The 23,704-nt window shown below is 49.2% G+C and overlaps 1 protein-coding gene, 1 non-coding gene and 1 pseudogene across 3 annotated transcripts; all 3 read left to right on the top strand.

Annotated features, from left to right (window-relative positions):
• The first annotated feature begins 619 nt into the window (after positions 1–619).
• On the top strand, positions 620–13,763 carry cops8 (COP9 signalosome subunit 8). Of its 2 annotated transcripts, none has more exons than XM_023337364.1 (7): positions 620–728; positions 6,356–6,426; positions 6,696–6,744; positions 7,426–7,558; positions 12,921–13,082; positions 13,152–13,214; positions 13,444–13,763. In XM_023337364.1, the coding sequence occupies exons 1-7, from the start codon at positions 657–659 to the stop codon at positions 13,521–13,523; spliced, it is 630 nt and encodes a 209-aa protein (XP_023193132.1). In that variant the 5' UTR covers positions 620–656; the 3' UTR covers positions 13,524–13,763. The 2 variants fall into 2 exon arrangements, with proteins under 2 accessions (XP_023193132.1, XP_023193133.1); XM_023337365.1 differs by having other exon boundaries at positions 12,975–13,082; positions 13,444–13,642.
• On the top strand, positions 10,123–11,487 carry LOC102222566 (annotated as a pseudogene).
• Positions 13,764–15,580: 1,817 nt separating the features above from the next.
• On the top strand, positions 15,581–15,654 carry trnai-aau. The gene has a single exon. It is a non-coding gene; the product is annotated as a tRNA-Ile (tRNA).
• The last annotated feature ends 8,050 nt before the right edge of the window (positions 15,655–23,704 follow it).

The raw sequence follows: 23,704 nt of genomic DNA, 5'->3' as shown, positions 1-23,704 counted from the left end.
CAAGAAGCCACTACACTTATTATTTTAATGGGTTTATCATTTCTGAGTTAAATTATTTCATTTTTATGAGGATAGTCCCTAACAACATGCTGAGAAAAGCTCTAAACTCAAGAACTGTAAACCGATCTGATGATCCTTCATGAGCAGAAACCAGAGATAAACCAACTAACCTGCATATTTACTGGAGAAAATAAACAAGTTAAAATACTTGAACAACTAGAAATAGTTGAAAACTAGAAGCTAATATTTAACTAAGCTGCATGTGTTTTATTTCTACTTTCTGTTACGTTTTCTACACAAATTGAACAGATTTGTTCAACAGAGCAACACAAATTGGTCATTTCAGCCATTAAACTCAGGAGTTAATGAGTCCAAAGGTTTTCTTCTAGTTTATCAACCTCAGATAAAAATACATTTAATTCTGTCATCTAAACTTCATAATTATGGATGGAAGACCTTTATTTAAAAGATGATTAATTTAAGTAGTTAAACAATGTCTGAAAAAACAATGACTTGCTTTTGCTATAATATTACAGCAAATAGTTGTAATGTTGTAATTCCGGGCTGTTGTTTCCCCCCGTGCCGCCTGGAGGCGCTGTTGCAGCCAGTCACCGTCCAGATAATAACAGCAGGAAGAAGTCCGGCTGGGCAGCATCATGCCCGCTGCTGTGATCATGGAGGAGAACTTTGATCAGTTATTGGATCAGTGTGAAGCTCAGGAGCTGGAGGTGAGCTGGACGGGTTCGGGTTTCAGTCGTTCCGGGTTTTACGGCTCAGTTTGAAGGTAGAACCGAACATTTGGTTCCCTACTTAGTCCGTTTCTGCATTACTTCGCATCCAAACACTGAAGGATGCTAAAACCAATCGCTGAAAATCATGATCAATAAATGACCATCGTAGAGGCTCTGACTGAGACCTGAGAGCCGAGCGGGTGAAGTTAGCTTCCGACTCGTCGCCTCAGGAAAGAGTTATTTCACAGATTTAAGGTTTAAAACCTGAAACTCTCAGCAGTCGGAGCTAAATTTATCTGCACTGTTTAGAACTCTGAAAAATACATACAATAACTAGAAGCTAATTAGAGCAAACCGGAGCAAGGTAACTACGGTGTCCGGTGTCACTTTGGACACCAGCTTCAGCTGTTTGTTAGCTTGTCAGTTATCTTTAGCCGGCTGCTCATAAATCAGGCTGGAGTGAATCCGATTTGCCTGTATTTACATGTTTACTTTGGTTCTGGAGGCCGTTCTGACCCAGAGGTGTGTTCCGGTTGGCTCTAACACTAACAGGGCGAAATACAGCCGAGAAAAGGACTGCGTGTTGCTAACTGCGCTGCGTGAGCTAACTGCGCTGCGTGACGCTAACTGCGCTGCGTGACGCTAACTGCGCTGCGTGTCGCTAACTGGACTGCGTGACGCTAACTGCGCTGCGTGACGCTAACTGCGCTGCCTGACGCTAACTGCGCTGCGTGACGCTAACTGGACTGCGTGACGCTAACTGCGCTGCGTGTCGCTAACTGGGCTGCCTGACGCTAACTGCGCTGCGTGACGCTAACTGGACTGCGTGACGCTAACTGCGCTGCGTGACGCTAACTGGACTGCGTGACGCTAACTGCGCTGCGTGTCGCTAACTGGACTGCGTGACGCTAACTGCGCTGCGGGTCGCTAACTGGACTGCGTGACGCTAACTGCGCTGCGTGTCGCTAACTGGACTGCGTGACGCTAACTGCGCTGCGTGACACTAACTGGACTGCGTGACGCTAACTGCGCTGCGTGACGCTAACTGCGCTGCATGTCGCTAACTGCGCTGCGTGACGCTAACTGGGCTGCCTGACGCTAACTGGGCTGCCTGACGCTAACTGGGCTGCCTGACGCTAACTGCGCTGCGTGACGCTAACTGGGCTGCGTGACGCTAACTGCGCTGCGTGACGCTAACTGCGCTGCGTGACGCTAACTGCGCTGCGTGACGCTAACTGGGCTGCGTGATGCTAACTGGGCTGCCTGACGCTAACTGGGCTGCCTGACGCTAACTGGGCTGCCTGACGCTAACTGCGCTGCGTGTCGCTAACTGCGCTGCGTGACGCTAACTGCGCTGTGACGCTAACTGCGCTGCGTGACGCTAACTGCGCTGTGAGGCTAACTGCGCTGCGTGACGCTAACTGCGCTGTGACGCTAACTGCGCTGCGTGACGCTAACTGCGCTGTGACGCTAACTGCGCTGTGACGCTAACTGCGCTGCATGACGCTAACTGCGCTACGTGACGCTAACTGCGCTGCGTGACGCTAACTGCGCTGCGTGACGCTAACTGCGCTGTGACGCTAACTGCGCTGCGTGACGCTAACTGCGCTGTGACGCTAACTGCGCTGCGTGACGCTAACTGCGCTGTGACGCTAACTGCGCTGCATGACGCTAACTGCGCTACATGACGCTAACTGCGCTGCATGACGCTAACTGCGCTACATGACGCTAACTGCGCTGCATGACGCTAACTGCGCTGCGTGACTGGACTGCGTGACGCTAAGTGACGCTAACTGGACTGCGTGTCCCTGATTTTAAACACTGATAACTATTGAATAATAACTAAATAAAAATTGCAAATAATCTCTAAAGACCCTCTTTGAAAACGTCTTAATTTATTCTTAATTAATTATGTCAGAAAACTGATTGAACTTAAGACTGTTAACTAGGTTATTAATGCTTGTTTGGGTAAAACCTGTTGGTAGAATAATAACTAGCAGCAGGTCCTTTACTAACCAGTCACACCATCAACACTGACTGCGCTGCGTGACGCTAACTGCGCTGTGACGCTAACTGCGCTGCGTGACGCTAACTGCGCTGCGTGACGCTAACTGCGCTACGTGACGCTAACTGCGCTGCGTGACGCTAACTGCGCTGCGTGACGCTAACTGCGCTGCGTGACGCTAACTGCGCTGCGTGACGCTAACTGTGCTGCGTGACGCTAACTGCGCTGTGACGCTAACTGCGCTGCGTGACGCTAACTGCGCTGTGACGCTAACTGCGCTGCGTGACGCTAACTGCGCTACGTGACGCTAACTGCGCTGCGTGACGCTAACTGCGCTGCGTGACGCTAACTGCGCTGTGACGCTAACTGCGCTGCGTGACGCTAACTGCGCTGTGACGCTAACTGCGCTGCGTGACGCTAACTGCGCTGTGACGCTAACTGCGCTGTGACGCTAACTGCGCTGCGTGACGCTAACTGCGCTACGTGACGCTAACTGCGCTGCGTGACGCTAACTGCGCTGCGTGACGCTAACTGCGCTGTGACGCTAACTGCGCTGCGTGACGCTAACTGCGCTGTGACGCTAACTGCGCTGCGTGACGCTAACTGCGCTGTGACGCTAACTGCGCTGCGTGACGCTAACTGCGCTGTGACGCTAACTGCGCTGCATGACGCTAACTGCGCTACATGACGCTAACTGCGCTGCGTGACTGGACTGCGTGACGCTAAGTGACGCTAACTGGACTGCGTGACGCTAACTGCGCTGCGTGACACTAACTGGACTGCGTGACGCTAACTGCGCTGCGTGACGCTAACTGCGCTGCATGTCGCTAACTGCGCTGCGTGACGCTAACTGGGCTGCCTGACGCTAACTGGGCTGCCTGACGCTAACTGGGCTGCCTGACGCTAACTGCGCTGCGTGACGCTAACTGGGCTGCGTGACGCTAACTGCGCTGCGTGACGCTAACTGCGCTGCGTGACGCTAACTGCGCTGCGTGACGCTAACTGGGCTGCGTGATGCTAACTGGGCTGCCTGACGCTAACTGGGCTGCCTGACGCTAACTGGGCTGCCTGACGCTAACTGCGCTGCGTGTCGCTAACTGCGCTGCGTGACGCTAACTGCGCTGTGACGCTAACTGCGCTGCGTGACGCTAACTGCGCTGTGAGGCTAACTGCGCTGCGTGACGCTAACTGCGCTGTGACGCTAACTGCGCTGCGTGACGCTAACTGCGCTGTGACGCTAACTGCGCTGTGACGCTAACTGCGCTGCATGACGCTAACTGCGCTACGTGACGCTAACTGCGCTGCGTGACGCTAACTGCGCTGCGTGACGCTAACTGCGCTGTGACGCTAACTGCGCTGCGTGACGCTAACTGCGCTGTGACGCTAACTGCGCTGCGTGACGCTAACTGCGCTGTGACGCTAACTGCGCTGCATGACGCTAACTGCGCTACATGACGCTAACTGCGCTGCATGACGCTAACTGCGCTACATGACGCTAACTGCGCTGCATGACGCTAACTGCGCTGCGTGACTGGACTGCGTGACGCTAAGTGACGCTAACTGGACTGCGTGTCCCTGATTTTAAACACTGATAACTATTGAATAATAACTAAATAAAAATTGCAAATAATCTCTAAAGACCCTCTTTGAAAACGTCTTAATTTATTCTTAATTAATTATGTCAGAAAACTGATTGAACTTAAGACTGTTAACTAGGTTATTAATGCTTGTTTGGGTAAAACCTGTTGGTAGAATAATAACTAGCAGCAGGTCCTTTACTAACCAGTCACACCATCAACACTGACTGCGCTGCGTGACGCTAACTGCGCTGTGACGCTAACTGCGCTGCGTGACGCTAACTGCGCTGCGTGACGCTAACTGCGCTACGTGACGCTAACTGCGCTGCGTGACGCTAACTGCGCTGCGTGACGCTAACTGCGCTGCGTGACGCTAACTGCGCTGCGTGACGCTAACTGTGCTGCGTGACGCTAACTGCGCTGTGACGCTAACTGCGCTGCGTGACGCTAACTGCGCTGTGACGCTAACTGCGCTGCGTGACGCTAACTGCGCTACGTGACGCTAACTGCGCTGCGTGACGCTAACTGCGCTGCGTGACGCTAACTGCGCTGTGACGCTAACTGCGCTGCGTGACGCTAACTGCGCTGTGACGCTAACTGCGCTGCGTGACGCTAACTGCGCTGTGACGCTAACTGCGCTGTGACGCTAACTGCGCTGCGTGACGCTAACTGCGCTACGTGACGCTAACTGCGCTGCGTGACGCTAACTGCGCTGCGTGACGCTAACTGCGCTGTGACGCTAACTGCGCTGCGTGACGCTAACTGCGCTGTGACGCTAACTGCGCTGCGTGACGCTAACTGCGCTGTGACGCTAACTGCGCTGCGTGACGCTAACTGCGCTGTGACGCTAACTGCGCTGCATGACGCTAACTGCGCTACATGACGCTAACTGCGCTGCGTGACTGGACTGCGTGACGCTAAGTGACGCTAACTGGACTGCGTGTCCCTGATTTTAAACACTGATAACTATTGAATAATAACTAAATAAAAATTGCAAATAATCTCTAAAGACCCTCTTTGAAAACGTCTTAATTTATTCTTAATTAATTATGTCAGAAAACTGATTGAACTTAAGACTGTTAACTAGGTTATTAATGCTTGTTTGGGTAAAACCTGTTGGTAGAATAATAACTAGCAGCAGGTCCTTTACTAACCAGTCACACCATCAACACTGACTACAGCTGCCAGCAGATGGCGCTGCTACTCCATGAAAATGGATCAGAATAGTTCAAAATGTTTTTCTTTCAGAAGATTTCTGTCCCAATCTCTTTTTCCTAAACCATTTTTCAAATCTGTTTGTTTATATCTTAAAGAAAATGATATACAGCTTCACAAAACCTACACATGAGATACTAACATACAGGTAAAAGTCTAATAAAAACCTTATAAAGTATAAGGTTTTTATATCTGTTTAAAATAAAAAATTCTGAACTAAATTATTTTTCCCTTGTTTACGTGGAATCCAAAGTTTGGATCAAAAATCACAGAAAATGTCTTTATTAGCCAAACAGTCATCCTGTTAATGATGTAACTTTATTCTATAAAGAACATTTGGCTTTGAACAGAAAGACATGCAGCTTAAATGATTCATTTTCAGAAGAATCCTAGGGGGATGAAGGCAGAGATTATTTCCTGGTTTCCATGGAAACCTGATGAGCATATGAGCGTCTGATTTCATGTGAAACCACTTAAAGTGTTGATTCAGCTCATTTTATGTTGGGGAGGAAATAATTTAATGTCATTTGTTTGTCTCTCAGCTGGTATTCTGGAACCTGTAACCCACGGTAACGCATAAAAGCTGTTTTTAATGACGGTTCATACGTTGATGTGACGTGGACTCAGGAATCAGGCTTTACCAGATCTTCCTTCAAGACTTTTCATTCAGGCAGGCGCTGAATGCCTAAAACGTGTCACTTCCTGTCTCATCCACCTTGTTTTAGACCTGTTTTCTTTTATATGTCGTTTTTTTGGGGAACTTTGGTCACTAATATCTTTGATGAGTGAAGATCTACAGAAATAACCACCTGCACTACCTTCCCCAGGCTCCAGGAGGCATCGCAACTCCCCAGGTCTACGCTCAGATGTTAGCGCTGTATCTGCTGAACAATGACATGTAAGTACAGCAGAATGGCCGCTGTGCAAGCATCTCCTTTAGACTGGTGATGTTGGGATTTACCCCCGCTGGCTAATGGGCGTGTAAGTCAGACCATTTCCATGGCGACCTGCTCTCTCCATGTAGAGAGAATCAGGTCCAAATCAGAATATTCCTGATAACCAAACCTTTAAGCATCTGGATTGCATCGTTGCCCATCAACCAGTGGAGCTTCCTGTGTTTCCTGCTCCACTTCCTGTTGACTGAGTCCTGTTGTTTCTGGCCTCTAGGAACAACGCCCGCTATCTGTGGAAGAGGATTCCTCAGGCCATAAAATCAGTAAGTTTGCTCAGACGTCTGTTAGACCGGGTTCTGGTCAGAGTTCTGCTGGACCTGTTGCGATACTCGGGACACTGGTCCATTTCCAACTCCTGTTAAACAGGTGCTAACTCCTGCTAACCAGTGCTACTGCAGCTGCAACAATCTGTTACAAACAAACAGATTGACACATTAAAAACAATAGCGATAAAGTACAAATTGTTGCAAATTATGAGTAAATCCTGAATATGAAATATGAAACTTAAACAGGAAAAATAAAATAAAATGTTCCTACTTAAAATGTGTTTTTGAATATCTGCACAAAATGTAACTTGGTACATAAATTTTGACATTTGTGGAAACAGCAGAAGGCTCGTGCTGTCCCAGTGATGTGCCACCCTGGGCAGAGAGCCATATTAGCAAAAGCCACTGATCAGGATTACCGTAAAGGCTAGAAGAGCCGCTCACTATGAAATGGAGGAAATTAAAAACATGAATATTCAGCCCAAATCCTGGAAAGTAAGTTTTGAACTAAGCTAGCAGCTGTGTGGAAACTGCAGGTGTCTCAGCAGTGCTGATGTCTGTCCTCTGTGTCCTGTGAGGCTGAGCAGAGCAGCTGTCAGACACAGCAGTGAAAATCCCAAATACTCCCAGAGACGTGTCTCTGATTGCTGAAGGCTTCCGTCTTGTTTTCGGCTGCAGGCTAACCCTGAGCTAGCAGCTATCTGGGCCGTCGGCCAGCGCATTTGGCAGAGAGACTTCCCAGGGATCTACACGACCATCGCAGCCCACCAGTGGTCCGAGAATATCCTTCCTGTCATGGAGGCCCTCAGAGGTAACTTCATGCAAGAAAACACTTCAGCATGTCAGACACATCACTGAGCAGCTGCTACTCAGCTAGCTGCAGGGTTAGCTACAGCAGCTAGCTGCAGGGTTAGCTACAGCAGCTAGCTGCAGGGCTAGCCTCCTGCCTTGGCGCTGTGATCTCGGGGTTTTCTCCTGCAGACGTCAGCAGGAGTTTATTGCTTCCTGAGTGATTGTGGCGCTGCTGTTGGTTGTGCAACAGTTTAAAATAACTTCTCTGTATGTTGATCTGATGTTGATGTCACAAACAGAGTTTCATCAGACGGTTTGGTAACAGCTGGCACCTCTAATAAAACTGTTCAAGTAAACATTTGGATTTGTTAATGTTACAGTTTCTGCTTAATTTATTCCACAGTTTGACTCGTTTCAGACGTTTAAGGATTTTACTTGTTGATCATCGTTGTGTTTCTGGGAGTTTTCTCTAAAGCAGGGGTGTCAAACTCAAATCCACAGTGGGCCAAAAGTTTAAATTGAACAAAGCCGCGGGCCAAGGTTGAACAAATGAATCTTTTAATATGGACCCAAACAAGTTTTGATTTAACAATAAATATTGAACAAGCAAGGCTTATATAACTTAAAAGTGCAGGCGTGCAAAATTGAGTTGCTAATAATAATAATAAAACATATAAATGGCATATTAAATAAAGTTTAAATAAAAATTGAAAGCCTCCTTTCTGAGGTAAATGTCAAAATTAGCTTCGTACACAAACTAATAAATTTGAAAATAAAATAACATAACAACTATGAATAAATCATTAAGTAAACTATGAATAAACATTCAGGCCTTGGAGTAACAAGAAAAGGTGCATAGAAAACTTATTTATTGCTCATTTTGCGACACACTGATCTACTCTGATGCAGCCAAGCCAGATACCTGGCATCTTTTCTTGGATGCCAGTTCATCAATGTCGGGGCTCAGAGTTTGAGCTGAGGAAACCTTCATTATCGAACAAAGGTGTTCGTCAGTCAGACGTCTCCTGTGAGACGTTTTCATCATCTTCACTGAGGAGAAAAGTTGCTCACATACATATGTAAACAGATATTCTGTCTCCCACCTGTCCAGAAAAGTTCTGTTTTCTGTCTTTCTTTTTGCCATTGTTTGGTAGGGTAACACAGTGACGGCTGTAGTTTGAGGTCGCAGTGAGGTTTGGGGGAGAGGCCCGGGGCTGCGGGGTGCGCCGGGGCTTTCACCCAAGGAGTGAAAGACGGATCACCACCTTCCTAATACATCCATGTCCGCTACCATAAGTGCTACTGACACAGAGAAGGAGGCGTGTCTCTCTCTGTCCTGATCGACGCGCCAAAAAACAGCAGAGCATTATGGGATTTGTAGTATAAGCGGTGAGTGCGGCGTCACAGCGTTGCCACGGTATAATACCGGCGGGCCGGCTCTAATATTAATTTGAAATTGCCTCGCGGGCCAAATATAATTACACTGCGGGCCAAACACCTTTGACACCTATGCTCTAAACCAGGGGTCTCAAACTCCAGTCCTGGAGGGCCGCAGTCCTGCAACTTTCAGATGAGCCTCTGCTGCCCCACCTGAACAAAATAATTAGGTCATTAAGCCGTTTCATTCCAGTGTTTTGTACCTGTGGCACATCTAAAAACTGCAGGACTGCGGCCCTCCAGGACTGGAGTTTGAGACCCCTGATCTAAACTGAAGCCTCTCAGGTTGTTGAGCAGCAACAGTTGCTCCTCTGAGGTCGTTGCCGATGCCTTTCTGCCCTGGCATTGTGCTAACTCACCTGTAGACGCCACAGCAGCAGTGGACACATGTCCGCTAACAGTGGAGCTAATTTATGTTTAGCATTTTTGCTAACTTTGAAAACGCTTAGCGATCTTAGCTTCCTCTCAATACGTTTTTCTGGATAAATTCTAAATCTCTAAATTACCTGGCTGTTTTTAAACTTTCAGATGAATAAAGTTCAATATTTGTTTTGAAGTTTTGCTTATTAACTGTTTAAAATCCTTCAGGACGTTTCTACTCATGCTCTTATTTTGAAGTGGGTGTAGTCTGATTACACAGAAGCTTTGTTTCCTTACGTTCTTATGATGCGGCGCAGCAAATGACGTATATTCTGAACCCAGAATGCATTGCCGTAGTTCTGTTGTGAACATTTTAAAATGTCCTGATATTCTGTGGTTTCTAACTGTCGTCGTTGTCAGTCAGGCTAAATCTGCGACAGTTAGCAAAACTCAACAACTAGAATCTGAAGCAGGAGTGGAAAGACTCACTTCTTGAAACACAAACCAACCAACTACGCTAGTTGGTTTGTGGTTGGTTGGTAGTTGGTTGGTGGTTGGTAGTTGGTTGGTGGTTGGTAGTTGGTTGGTAGTTGGTAGTTGGTTGGTAGTTGGTTGTTCAGTCTGTGGTTCAACTTGTTTGTTGCTCAGACTGGAAACATTTCCTGTAGGTGTTTTGTTTTGGAAAACATCATGTCGTGTTTATCGCTGAGGGTCTCTGGTCACATGCTGGCTGTTTGTCCCAGTCGCCCGCCCCCCCCCTTGTTTGTTTCCACGGCGACACACAGAGGGGGCGGGGGGGTTCCGTGAAAATGTCCAGGCAGGAATGCGCTCTGGTGGATCGGGTGTCTGTCTGAAGGCTCATATAAAGGCCAGTCGGCCGGCCCCCGGACCAGAATAGACCCGGAGCGCCGCAACAGCAACGCAGCGTCTCGTCTCTCCCAGAACCAGAACCAAGGACATGGACCTCCAGAGGACGGGCTCGGTGGTGCGGCCGCCCAGCCCCATGGACAGCCTGGAGAAGCAGCTGAGCTGCCCCATCTGCCTGGACATGTTCACCAAGCCGGTGGTCATCCTGCCCTGCCAGCACAACCTGTGCCGCGGCTGCGCCAGCGACCTCTACGACTCCCGCAACCCATACCGCTTCTCCGGCGGCGTCTTCCGCTGCCCCACCTGCCGCTTCGAGGTGGTGCTGGACCGCCATGGCGTGCACGGCCTGCAGCGCAACCTGCTGGTAGAGAACATCATCGACATCTACAAGCAGCAGCAGGAGGGGAAGGGCGAGGGCGAGCCGCTGAAGACGCAGGAGGCCAAGGAGCCTCGCTGCCCGGAGCACGAGGACGAGCGCATCAACATCTACTGCGTCAGCTGCCAGCGCCCCACCTGCTCCATGTGCAAGGTGTTCGGCCAGCACAAGGACTGCGAGGTGGCGCCGCTGGCCGCCGTCTACCAGAGCCAGAAGGCCGAGCTCAGCAACGCCATCGACGCGCTGGTGGCCAGCAACGGCCGGCTGCAGGCGCTGCTGCACCAGATGGAGGACGCCGGGCGCGCCGTGCAGGAGAACGCACAGCGCGCCAAGCAGGGCCTGGCGGAGCGCTTCGACCTGCTGTACGCCGTGCTGGAGGAGCGCAAGGCGGTGCTGCTGGAGCAGCTGGGCCGTGAGCAGGACGACAAGGTGGCGGCGCTGCGGGCGCTGGCGCAGCGCTACGGCGAGCGGCTGCAGGCCAGCTCGGAGCTGACGGACACGGCGGTGCGCGCCCTTGAGCAGAGCGGCGCCGCCGAGTTCCTGCTGGCCTCCAAAGGCCTGATCGGCCGGACCCGGGACGCCGCCAAGGCCTCGCTGGGCGAAGAGCGGCCAGAACCCGGCTTCGAGAAGATGGACCACTTCACCCTCAACACGGAGCCGGTGGAGGCTGTACTGGCCAAGATGGACTTCGGAACCGGGGATGATGAGGAGTATGAGGACGCAGAGGAGGAGGAGGAAGAATAGGATGGAGGACGGAGGCGTCCATCAGGACTGAGAGACAGACTCTGATTCTTTACGTCTTTTTATACTTTTGTATTGAAGGTTAGAAATGTTTGTAGCTTGTGGTTGTTGATGCGCTGCTGGAGTCCCAGTCAGTCTGTACTGGAAATAAAGCTGTGTGAAGTTGATCCATGGCCCGGTTCTGGTTCTGGTCCTGTTGGGAACCAAAGCAGGTTATTAAAAGCCTGCAGCAGCGTTGCCTTTGCTGGAGAACCATCTGAGCTATTTCAGGAAGAGTGTGTGTGTGTGTGTGCGCGCACGCACGCGATAGCGTCCAGGAATAGCCGGGCCGGTCCGGTTCCTCTCATGGAGTTCTTCTTGCTCAGCAGCTCTGACCCGACTGACTCTGAGCTAAAATCGTCGTCCAGCTGGTCGCTGAGCTCAGAGACAGGAAGTGACACGCAGAGTGACCTTCTGTTCTGAGCATGCTCAGTGCGACTCTGGCCAGCTCTTATCGATCGTCCTGGTGGAAAACTTTCCGTCTGCCAGATCTCTGTTGGTACACAGACAGCCGTTGCTAGGCAACAGAGGCTGAGAGGCCACGGCGTTGACGTGGTGACAGCAGAACATGTCGGCGTGTCTGAGGAGCCTCAACGCTCACCTGATTAGGAGCTGGGGCTCCAGGTGACCCCCTTGACCCCATTCCTGAGGTTCAGGTTCTGTTCCAAAATCTGATAAGTGCGGCATATGTTTATCCTTCTTTTCTCTGATAACCCCGAATAAAATCCACTGCTGCCTCCAGAGTCCCAACATGGGGGGCAGGGACCCTCTGGAGGGCCGCCAGAGTCCAACTGGGGGTCAAAAGATCATTTTCAGAATCATTATGAGCCTGAAATGATTCATCTTTACCTGGAGTAAAGATGAATCTCATTTGCTGAGAGAACAGAAGTAATGAAGCCAAAACTGAACAATAACATCAGCATTCAAGGTAAAAACATTCAGTTCTATCAGGACTTATTGTGGAAATAATGACCTTGAATGAAGAAACTTTGTCTTCAGGAGATTAAATAATGTGATCTGGCCCTTTAACTCTAAAGCTTGGTTAAAAACACAAACCGGTTTAAAAGTGGGAGGAGCTTCTTGGATGCTAACATATTAGCCAAACCAAAACTGACCTGAGTTCAGTTTAAATTTCTTGTTTTCTTCTGATTCACTTTAGCGACAGGCCGCTTCCTGACGGGCAGGCCGCTTCCTGTCGGACAGGAAGCGGCCTGCCGGACAGGAAGCGGCCTGTCCGACAGGAAGCGGCCTGTCCGACAGGAAGCGGCCTGTCCGACAGGAAGCGGCCTGTCCGACAGGAAGCGGCCTGCCCGACAGGAAGCGGCCTGTCCGACAGGAAGCGGCCTGTCGGACAGGAAGCGGCCTGTCGGACAGGAAGCGGCCTGTCGGACAGGAAGCGGCCTGTCCGACAGGAAGCGGCCTGCCCGACAGGAAGCGGCCTGTCCGACAGAAAGCGGTCTCAGACAGGAAGCGGCCTGAATCTGTTTAAAGTTGTGAAATGAACTATTTGAGTTGTTGTCGGCTCCTGGCTGTGATCAGTGACGAGCTGCGGTTCGTTTAGCTGACATGATGAAGATGATGGCCATCCTCCTCCTCACCATGATGTTGTCCACAGAGAGCAGCAGGCAGCGGGCCTACAGCCTGGTGGCGCAGGCCTACACCTCCATCACAGCCGAAGACTTCGCTGCCTTCGTGGGCTACTCGGTGGAGGAGGCGGTGAAGGGTGAGGCTACTTCCTGTAGAGTCTGTTGGGTTTTCATGGACTCATCCTGCTTTTCCTCGTCTCTCTCAGGTGTGGTGAGTCAAGGCTGGCAGGCCGACCCAGCAACCAGGATGGTAATGCCCAAGAAGCCAGGTAGGGGGCGCCGTTTCCCATTAAATCACACACACTTCTCCTCTGGCTCCTTTTCACACATTTATGTTTATTAGGATTCAGTGTCTAAAACAGCCACTAGAGGGCGAACATATGCTGGATTTATCACAACCCCCCTGCTCTGAGCAGTAACAGGTGGGGGCGGGGCTGCAGATAGAGCTCAGATAAATGGTGGAAACCCCCTGACTTGCTCGCCCTTCTCTCTCTCCAGACCCGCCCCCGGTGTCGCTGGTTCCTAACGAGCAGCAGCTGGCCCGCCTCACCGACTACGTGGCGTTCCTAGAGAACTGAAGGCTCCCCTGGTTCCGCCGGAGGAGAGGCCACCGCTCCTCCTGATGGACTGACCTCCGGCTTCATCCCATGACCCCGCCCATGCTCAGACGGCGACGATGATGATTGGCTGTTTGCAGCCGCCTGATGTGTAAATAGCTCTGATTATTATTGTTTCTGACAAACATGGAGAGAACCCAGTCCAGTTTCCACCCGATTTCCAGTTTTGGCTGCTGAATAAACGTGTTTCTGTTTCTACTGGTTGAGCTTCTGTTTCCATCAGATGCGGGTAATCAGGTTCTGCGGGTCGGAACCGGGTCTCCATACACTTTGATCCATACAAGCTCATAAATTTACATACAGGCTTCAGACAGCTAAAGTAGCCATTAGCCAGCTTGCGGTGCAGCTAATCTCAACTGGGTTTTTATCCTGGATCAGACCAGAGTTTCTACTCGGCTCCAGATGATCAGTGTTAGCCTTCATTCTCTATTCCAGAACCAGTTCTGATCCCTTTGGATTGCCTCAGAACTAGCTGGGTCCAACTAACTGCTGGTTGTGAGGTCAGGCTGAAGAGTCTGGAGGTTCTACTTTATTACTTGATCCTCAAGTATGAAACCCTGCTGACCAATCAGAAGTCCTCCAGGCCTCTAGGGGGAGCCGACCAACTAATGGTGTGGACCGGACCCTCGGTGGTGATTATCATATTTCTGTAGCTGCAGAGGTCAGGATAAGACAAGATGACCCGGAGAAACAAAGGTGAGTTACACTTCATCCATCCATTTTCTTTTTGGGAGGGGGTTAGGGACCCCGCTGGGTCACCTGGACGGGTCACCGGTCCATCGCAGGGCAACACAGAGACAGACAGGACAAACAACCATGCACACACTGACTGTCATGTGGGAGGAAGTTGGAGAACCTGGAGAGAACCCAGCATGCTCAGGGAGAACATGCAGAAAGACTCTGGGCTGGGAATCGAACCCAGGACCTTTTTGCTGCAAGGCAACAGTGCTACCGACTGCACCACTGTGCAGCCTGTTGTACTTCTTGTATTTTGTATTATATTCATGAAGGTGATATTACCTGCTCCAGGCTCCCCCTAGTGGTCTGGAGGACTTCTGTTTTGTGCAACGTTTGAATCTCTGTTGCTTGTTTCCTGTTGCTGCAACATTTTTTTCCTTTTTGATTTCAGTGTTTTTCTGTTTTGGAGTTTGCATCATTCGTGTGTTTGCAGCTCATTTTGCTGTGTGTCCATATTGACTCGTCCAAATCTTCTCCAGAGGACGTTGGTCTCGTCCATGGGGACACCCACACGTCTCAGTCCAGCCCGAGGTGTTAACTTTGAACCGGGTCGGAACCCTCATAGTCCATGACGCTAATCATGGTGTGTAGGGACCCAGTTGGGACCCCGATGGGTTTCGAACAGAACTGTGATCCAAACACACCCAGCTGAACAGGAAACCAACCATCAGAGGAATGCAGACGTGGATCAGTGGGTGTATGTATAATTATGACCCTGAGGATCTCCATTCAGATCACACTGAACTCGGTTCAGGTCCAGAAACGTCCCGGAACAGCTGCTGAGGTTCTAGTATTTATATAAAGCTTCCTTCCCTACAAGGCCCGGTCCATGTTTAGAGGAACCGGTCTGGTACCAGAACATGTGGGCATGAATTCATCTGTTGCCTTCTGCTGCTCATGAAACATCTTTATTTTTAGCCTCATCGTGTTTTTAATTATTTAGATTTTATTGCGTTATTTTGTCTTTAAGCTGCAGATGTTTCTGAGACTCGGAAGGAAACCAGAACCGGAACTCTGGGTTTGCTCTCCTTCAGCTTTTTGTTTCTGAATATTTTCTTTAATATAAAGTATTTTCTTCTAGCAGCGTGTTGAGGCAGTTCGGGTTCACGGTTTGGGATAGCTGACCGTAGCAGCAGGTCGGTTCGGGAGGAAACGGGTCAGCTCGGTGCTGGAAACACACTAAATATAAACCTGCTGAGCCGAACAGAATGTCCAGCTGACCACGGAGAACTGCGCATGCTCATATTTAACTGCACAGCGGGCGCTGTGTGTCGTCATCAGGCCGGTTAGCTCAGCTGGTTAGAGCGTGGTGCTAATAACGCCAAGGTCGCGGGTTCGATCCCCGTACGGGCCATTAGTCCTTTTATTATTGTTTATCTGAGATATGAGTCACCGGTCCCGGTCGGGTTCTGGAATGTTTCTGTGGATAATTAAACTAATAAAAACGTCCCGGATGATTCAACTCTGGATTTAATCTGATCTGATTCTGGACGGAACCACAGGGAGTGAGTAAATGAAACCCAGGAGGAATCCCATCTGGAAGAACAGTGACCTTTAACCCCGGCCCAGATGGAGGGAAAACAAATCTCAAAACGTTCAGGAACCATCTTGAAATGAGGAACGTTCTCAAACCGGTTTACTAATAAACCATCTGATGACAGATTTCCATCAATCGCAGCGTTTCCACATCTGGACCGAATCAGAACCGCCGGCCCGAGCGGACCGGAGAGCAAGACGAGATGCTGCAGGAAGAAAAATGTAATTTATTTTTATTTCATAAACAGTTTTTACTTTATTATTTTATGGGTCAAATTTTGAGGAGTAATTAAATTAATTGATTTTAGAATCGTTTTAAAGTTAGAAAAAGTTTCTGGAAACCTAACAGGCAGTTACCATAGCAACCGACTGGCAGAACCAGCAGACCGGTCCAAACTGTGGAGCTGACCAAGATGAGAGGTCCTGCTTCCAGTTCCAGTTCCGGTCCTGGTTCTGCTTCCGGTTCCGGTTCTGGTGCCTCCCTCCGATCTCTGAGGTTATAATCTGTGACTGATGGCTGATTACAGCAGAGGGCGCTGTTCCCCTGCGGAGGGTGGCATCATGGCCGCCGCTCAGGTCCACACAGCCCGTTTCCATGGAGACGGATGAGTCATGAGGAAGACTCCGGCGGGATGGAGGAGGAAGGCCTTCCAAGATGGACGCCGAGGGGAGACAGACTGGAGTCTAAACACCTCATCATCATGGTCATCATCTTCCCTCCTGCCCTCTGGGAGGCGCTACAGAAGCCTACGGACCAGAACCACCAGGCACCGGAACAGCTTCTTTCCCACAGCTGTCACGCTTTTGAACGCCTCCTGACATAAAACATAAACTATAAGGACTGGACTCCCCTATCCTCTCATATAACAATAACACATGGACTATCCTCACACACACACACACACACACACACACATCACGGACTGTTTTCTTCACACACACATACAACCTGTACATTTTATCTGCCATTATTTATCTATAATCCATTCCCTAACATTCTTGTATATTCTGTATAATCTGTGCATATAGCTCCCTTATTTATATTTATACACAATATCTATATCTCTTGCTATAACCCCTTATAGTCCATACATACATAGTCTTGTACATCTGTAAATAAATATTATGTCTTGTAGAGCACAGCTGGATAGATGCAAACTACATCTCGTTGCTTGTACTTGTGACAGTGCAATGACAATAAAGTTGAATTCTATTCTATTCTATTCTATCTTCTTCTTCCTCACCTGCAGCTCCTGTTTCAGTTTCTGCTGCTTCTCTAATCCCAGAGATTTCCTGACCTGCTAATGAAAGCAGGAGGCGGTTTGGTTCCGGTCCGGTCCGGTTCGGACCTGAAAGGCAGCCTTCATCCACAGGAGTCACATGCAGACGGTAACTGAGCCGACAGGAAATTAAAGGCAAGGATCCACAAAGTTTACTTTAATTAGGACACAGAATCGCTCAGGAAAGTCTTCACACCCTGGCAGTTTTTTTTTTTTTCATATTTATTCATTTCATTGCAAACAAAACAATTATACAACTGAGAAAATATACAAATTGATAAAATGAAAGGCAGCAGATAAAAGAAAAAATCTCATAAAATCTTTTATCCCAAAAATATATTCAAACAAAAACGAAACCAAATAAAAACATCAACTCAAAAAACAATTTGAACAGATTAAAGTTCTGGAGCGGCCTAGTCCAAGTCCTGACTCTGAATCAGTGACCGACAGTCTGCTGACATCACATTTTTATGAGGCACCATTTTAAAGTTGGTCTCAGATGAACGGCAGTAATCTGGATTATTTAACCTGTGAGACATAAATGGGATTTCATTTCTTATCCATGTTTTCATGTTATTCATTTATTAACATCTCAACTTCAAACTAAATATTCAACTGAGACCAAAAATATAAACGCTCTCTTGAAGCAAAATATCTAAATATTTGGCATTACTATAAAGCTAAATGATTAGCTAAGGCTAAACGTTTAGCTTCACACTAAACATTTAACTTATTGATCTTGATTGATTGATGATCGACTTTGTCGTCGTTTCATCGGATCTGCGGCCGTATGTCTTGGACACTCGGGTGAAGAGAGGTGCGGAGCTGTCCACTGACCACTACCTGGTGGTGAGTTGGCTCCGGTGGTGGGGGAGGAAGCCGGTCAGACCTGGCGGCCCAAACGTGTTGTGAGGGTCTGCTGGGAACGTCTGGCGGAATCCCCTGTGAGACGGAGCTTTAACTCCCATCTCCGGCAAAACTTTGAACACGTCCCGGGGGAGGTGGGGGACATGGAGTCTGAGTGGACCATGTTCCGTGCCTCCATTGTTGAGGCGGCCGATCGGAGCTGTGGCCGCAAGGTTGTTTCTGCCTGTCGCGGTGGCAACCCTCGAACCCGTTGGTGGACACCTTCGGTGACGGATGCTGTCAGGCTGAAGAAGGAGTCCTACCGGGCCTTTTTGGCCTATGGGACTCCAGAAGCGGTGCAGCACCAACACTGTTTATATTGGGGATGGTGTGCTGCTGACTTCTACTCGGGACGTTGTGGGCCGGTGGGCAGAGTACTTCGAAGACCTCCTCAATCCCACCAACATGCCTTCCATTGAAGAAGCGGAGCCTGGGGACTCTGGGTTGGGCTCTCCAATCTCTGGGGACGAGGTCGCCGAGGTGGTTAAAAAGCTCCTCGGTGGCAAGGCCCCGGGGGTGGATGAGATCCGCCCGGAGTTCCTTAAGGCTCTGGATGTTGTAGGGTTGTGTTGGCTGACGCGACTCTGCAATATCGCATTGACATCGGGGGCAGTTCCCCTGGATTGGCAGACTGGGGTGGTGGTCCTCCTGTTCAAAAAGGGGGACCGGAGGGTGTGCTCCAATTATAGAGGGGTCACACTCTTAAGCCTCCCTGGCAAGGTCTATTCAGAGGTCCTGGAGAGGAGGGTCTGTCAGATAGTCGAACCTCGGATTCAGGAAGAGCAGTGTGGTTCTGGTTCTGGTTGTGGAACACTGGACCAGCTCTACACCCTCGGCAGGGTCCTGAAGGGTTCTGGGAGTTCGCCCAACCAGTCTACATGTGTTTTGTGGACTTGGAGAAGGCGTTCGACCGTGTCCCTCGGGGAGCCCTGTGGGGGGTTCTCCGGGAGTATGGGGTACCGGGCCCTTTGATACGGGCTGTCAGGTCCCTGTATGACCGGTGTCAGAGTCTGGTCCGCATTGCCGGCAGTAAGTCGGGCTCGTTTCCGGTGAGAGTTGGACTCCGCCAGGGCTGCCCTTTGTCACCGATTCTGTTCATCACTTTCATGAACTGTTGTGATCTGTGTTTTTCTCTGTGTTGATTTGAGTTCTTTTGTGTATTTATTTTGAGTTTCTGTCTCTGAGTCTCCCTGTTGTCCTGTCTCCCCTTGATTACTCCCAGGTGTGTCTCATTTCCTTGATTACCCCCTGTGCATTTAACCCCACCTGTGTTCCTTGTTCCTCGTCGGGTCCTTGTCTAAGCAGTTCTTTGTCTACATGCTTGTCTATTGTATTCATGTCCATTTGTGTAGCCAGTTGCTAACTGTATTGAGCCCTGGTTATCCGCTCAGCAGTGCTGCCTGGTTTTTGGACTTTTTGTTGGATTCTCATGATTAAATATCATCATTTTTCACTACAACCTGGTTCCACCGCGTCTGCCTCACCACCCACCACCACAGCACATGACATGGACAGAATCTCTAGACCAGCCAAGGTGTTGAGGGGATCCGATTTGGTGGCCTTAGGATCTCATCTCTGCTTTTTGCGGATGATGTGGTCCTGTTGGCTCCATCAGGTCATGATCTGCAGCTCTTGCTGGAGCGGTTCGCAGCCGAGTGTGAAGCAGCTGAGATGAGGATCAGTCCACATCCGAGGCCATGGTCTTGAGCCGGAAAAGGGTAGAGAGCCTTCTCTGGGTCCGGGGGGGTGTCCTGCCCCAAGTGGAGGAGTTCAAGTATCTCGGGATCTTGTTCACGAATGAGGGAAGAAGGGAGCGGGAGGTCAACAGGCGGATTGGCGCAACGTCTGCCGTGAAGCGGGCGCTGTACCGGTCCGTCATGGTGAAGAGAGAGCTGAGCCAAAAAGCGAAGCTCTCGATCTACCGGTCGATCTACGTTCCCACCCTCATCTATGGTCATGAGCTTTGGGTCATGACCGAAAGAACGAGATCGCGGATACAAGCGGCCGAAATGGGTTTTCTCCGTAGGGTGGCTGGGCTCTCCCTTAGAGAGAGAAGCTCAGTCATCCAGGAGTAGAACCGCTGCTCCTTCACATCGAGAGGAGCCAGTTGAGGAGCATCTGGTCAGGATGCCTCCTGGACGCCTCCCTGGTGAGGAGTTCAGGTCCCACCGGGAGGAGGGGAAAACCCAGGACACACTGGAGGGACGATGTTCCTCTACTGGCCTGGGAACGCCTCAGGATTCCCCCGGAGGAGCTGGAAGAAGAGGCTGGGGAGGGAAGTCTGGGCCTCCCTTCTGAAGCTGCTGACCCCACGACCCGACCTCGGATAAAGAGGCAGAAAATGGATGGATGGATGGATGGATGGATCTTACTAAACATTTAATTAGCTAAATATTTAGTTGGCCAATTTAATGTTTTGTGTTGAAACTGATAATAAATGAATAATTTGGTGAAAATTTGACTAAAAAATGAACTCCGATCTCTGGGGACGAGAGAGATCTCTTGTTTTATGAGATACTAAATAAACCAAATATAGGCTGTTCATTTTTAACAGTGTAACTTTAAGCTTTCATCCTGGCGGTACCGGAACCGCTGAGTCGTCGCTCGTGTAACAACTTTAGAAAATGTGCTTTTATTTTTTATTGTTATAATGTTTGAAATTTCACCAAATCCTGATTAACATTGAAGAATCCTAGTTTTTTGTTATATTTTAAGAATTTTATTATTTTACTTATTTTGGTAAGACAAAAGAACTCATAATAGATTACAGGAGGAATAAAACGGACATTACACCACTAACCATTGGGGGAAAATGTGTGGAGAGGGTAGCTGATTTCCGTTTCCTGGGGGTCCACATTGAGCAGGGCCTCACATGGAACATGAACACCTTGGAGCTGATAAAAAAGGCCCAGCAAAGACTGAACTTCCTGAGGGTTCTCAGGAGGAACAGCATCAAGGAGAAGCTGCTGGTGTCCTTCTACAAGTGCTCCATAGAGAGCATACTGACCTACTGTATCTGCGTCTGGTATAACAGCAGCACTACGGCTCAAAGGAAAGCTCTCCAAAGGGTTGTGAATACAGCCCAAAAAATCATTGGCTGCCCTCTCCCCTCACTGGAGGACCTGCACAGCGACCGCTGTCTAAGAAAAGCACAACACATCACAAAGGACACTTCTCACCCCGGACCTTCTCTGTTCACACTGCTGCCTTCAGGCAGAAGATACAGAGCAACCAGAACTAGAACCAACGTCTCAGAGACAGTTTCTACCCGACAGCAATAACAAAACTAAATGCAATCAAAAACAACCATTAATCATCATAAATGATGGATGTGAGGATGTGGCTGTTCTGATTTATTAGGTTTTTTCAGTTATTTGTTATTTATTTCTTACATTGTGTGTGAATTGTGAGACAGTTATTTTTTGTTTTTAAGCATATGCACCGACTGATGGCACTTTTTAAATTTTGTTGTTCTTGTGACAATGACAATAAATGCTATCTATCTATCTATCTATCTATCTATCTATCTATCTATCTATCTATCTATCTATCTATCTATCTATCTATCTATCTATCTATCTATCTATCTATCTATCTATCTATCTATCTATCTATCTATCTATCTATCTATCTATCTATCCATCCATCCATCCATCCATCCATCCATCCATCCATCCATCCATCCATCCATCCATCCATCCATCCATCCATCCATCCATCCATCCATCCATCCATCCATCCATCCATCTTTAAGCACTAGTACCTGTACTGTCACTTTAAGAGAGCGTCTTATGACATCAGCACTGTACCACCTTCAGGTGGCGCTAGGCTGCCTGAGAAGAGGTAGAAAATGTTCTTTGCTTTTGGTTACGCTCACGTTTTATGAAATATATAAAATAATTGTAAGTACATGCAGCTGTGAATGTTTAGTTTTAATCCATACGGAGGAATTTTCTTTTTGACAAGTTAAGAACATTTTTCTTAAATGTTAGAGCAGATATTGTTGTTAGTTTCTCCATGTGTTTATCTGCTGGGGGAAAACCGACTGCTGAATGGAAGAGCTGCATGTTAAAGGGATTTTTATTTCTATTTCTGCAGGCCTCTGGCAGCAACCTGCATGAAAGAGCAACCAGCAACCTGCATGAAAGAGCAACCAGCAACTCCTGTGGTCCGACTCCCTTCTTCAACTGAACACAACGCAGAACAGGGCAAGGTTAACTGACTGTATCAGACTGGGTTATCAGGTTAACTGACTGTATCAGACTGGGTTATCAGTACAGAACACTAATAATATACACCAGTTACACTTGGATCTTCAACTCTGAACAGGTCAAACTTCAGTGGACATGAAATGTTTCAGAAAATGATGTGAAACATGTGAAGGTTTGATGCAGCAGAAAAACTTCAGCTTGTTCTGCAGCCAACATGGCCGCCTGGTCTGCAGCTTCAGCCAATCAAACTCTGAGTTTTCATGGCCGAAGCGCAAAGACGAAGAGTTCAAACCTCTGGAGGATCAGAGCCAGAAACCTGCAGCACAACCCAAAACCACAGAGGAGCTGCAGCTAACCGCCTAACCAACTAGCCAGCTATCCAGCTAACCGCCTAACCAGTTAACCGCCTAACCAACTAACCGCCTAACCAACTAGCCAGCTAACCAGCTAACCGCCTAACCAGCTAACCGCCTAACCAACTAGCCAGCCCGCTGGTTTCCAGTAGCGGCGTCGCTGCGGCTGCTCCCAGCTTCAGTTTGTTTGAATAACAGAAACATAAATTTGATGTTTCACATTCTGGAAGCTGCAGCAGGAAAAAATGAGCTGCAGCAAATTTACAATCAGAGCCAAACAGAAGCTTCCAGAAGGACAAAATGGAGGAAACTGGCACATGCGCAGAAGAACCACAGACTCACATTTTCCACTGAAGCGTCTTAAAGCTAACAGGCACCGACTGATTTACTGAGCTGCAGCCGATTCAGACTTTATTAAGATTAGGAAATAATTTAATCAGATTAGGAAATAATTTTTTGATCCCTAAGGGAAATTTGACCTGCAACCCGTCATCAGGTTTGGTTCCTCATCTGGTCAAATCTGCTGCAGTTCTGGACGGGTTCTGACTGGTAAACCAGCCGCCATGAAGTTTCATTTTCACGTTTTTTCTGCCTGAACTGAATCTTTTTCTCCTCTGGTTTCCTTCCTGCTGATGCCTTACGGCTGCAGAAGAGCCGGACCGAGCCTCTGGCCTGGGGGCCTCTGGTTGCAACCAGAGACCGCTAGGAGCAACCAGAGGCCCCCAGGAGCAACCAGAGACCCCCAGGAGCAACCAGAGGCCCCCAGGAGCAACTAAATGCTCCCAGGAGAAACCAGAGGCCCCCAGGAGCAACCAGAGACCGCCAGGAGCAACCAGAGGCCCCCAGGAGCAACCAAATGCCCCCAGGAGCAACCAGAGGCCACTAGGAGCAACCAGAGGCCCCCAGGAGCAACCAGAGGCCCCCAGGAGCAACCAGAGACCGCCAGGAGCAACCAGAGGCCCCCAGGAGCAACCAAATGCCCCCAGGAGCAACCAGAGGCCACTAGGAGCAACCAGAGGCCCCCAGGAGCAACCAGAGACCCCCAGGAGCAACCAGAGGCCCCCGGGAGCAACCAGAGGCCCCTAGGAGCAACCAGAGGCCCCTAGGAGCAACCAGAG

The sequence above is a fragment of the Xiphophorus maculatus genome, chromosome 7 (assembly GCF_002775205.1).
Source record: "Xiphophorus maculatus strain JP 163 A chromosome 7, X_maculatus-5.0-male, whole genome shotgun sequence".
NCBI lineage: Eukaryota > Metazoa > Chordata > Actinopteri > Cyprinodontiformes > Poeciliidae > Xiphophorus > Xiphophorus maculatus.
This window is presented reverse-complemented; position numbering and strand designations above follow the sequence as displayed.

Bases quoted from the DNA above. Each gene is read 5' to 3' on its own strand.
- cops8 (XM_023337364.1), top strand. From the start codon at position 657: ATGCCCGCTGCTGTGATCATGGAGGAGAACTTTGATCAGTTATTGGAT. The intron at 6,745-7,425 runs GTAAGTTTGCTC...TTTCGGCTGCAG, and splicing joins TTCCTCAGGCCATAAAATCA to GCTAACCCTGAGCTAGCAGC. The intron at 13,215-13,443 runs GTAGGGGGCGCC...CTCTCTCTCCAG, and splicing joins GGTAATGCCCAAGAAGCCAG to ACCCGCCCCCGGTGTCGCTG.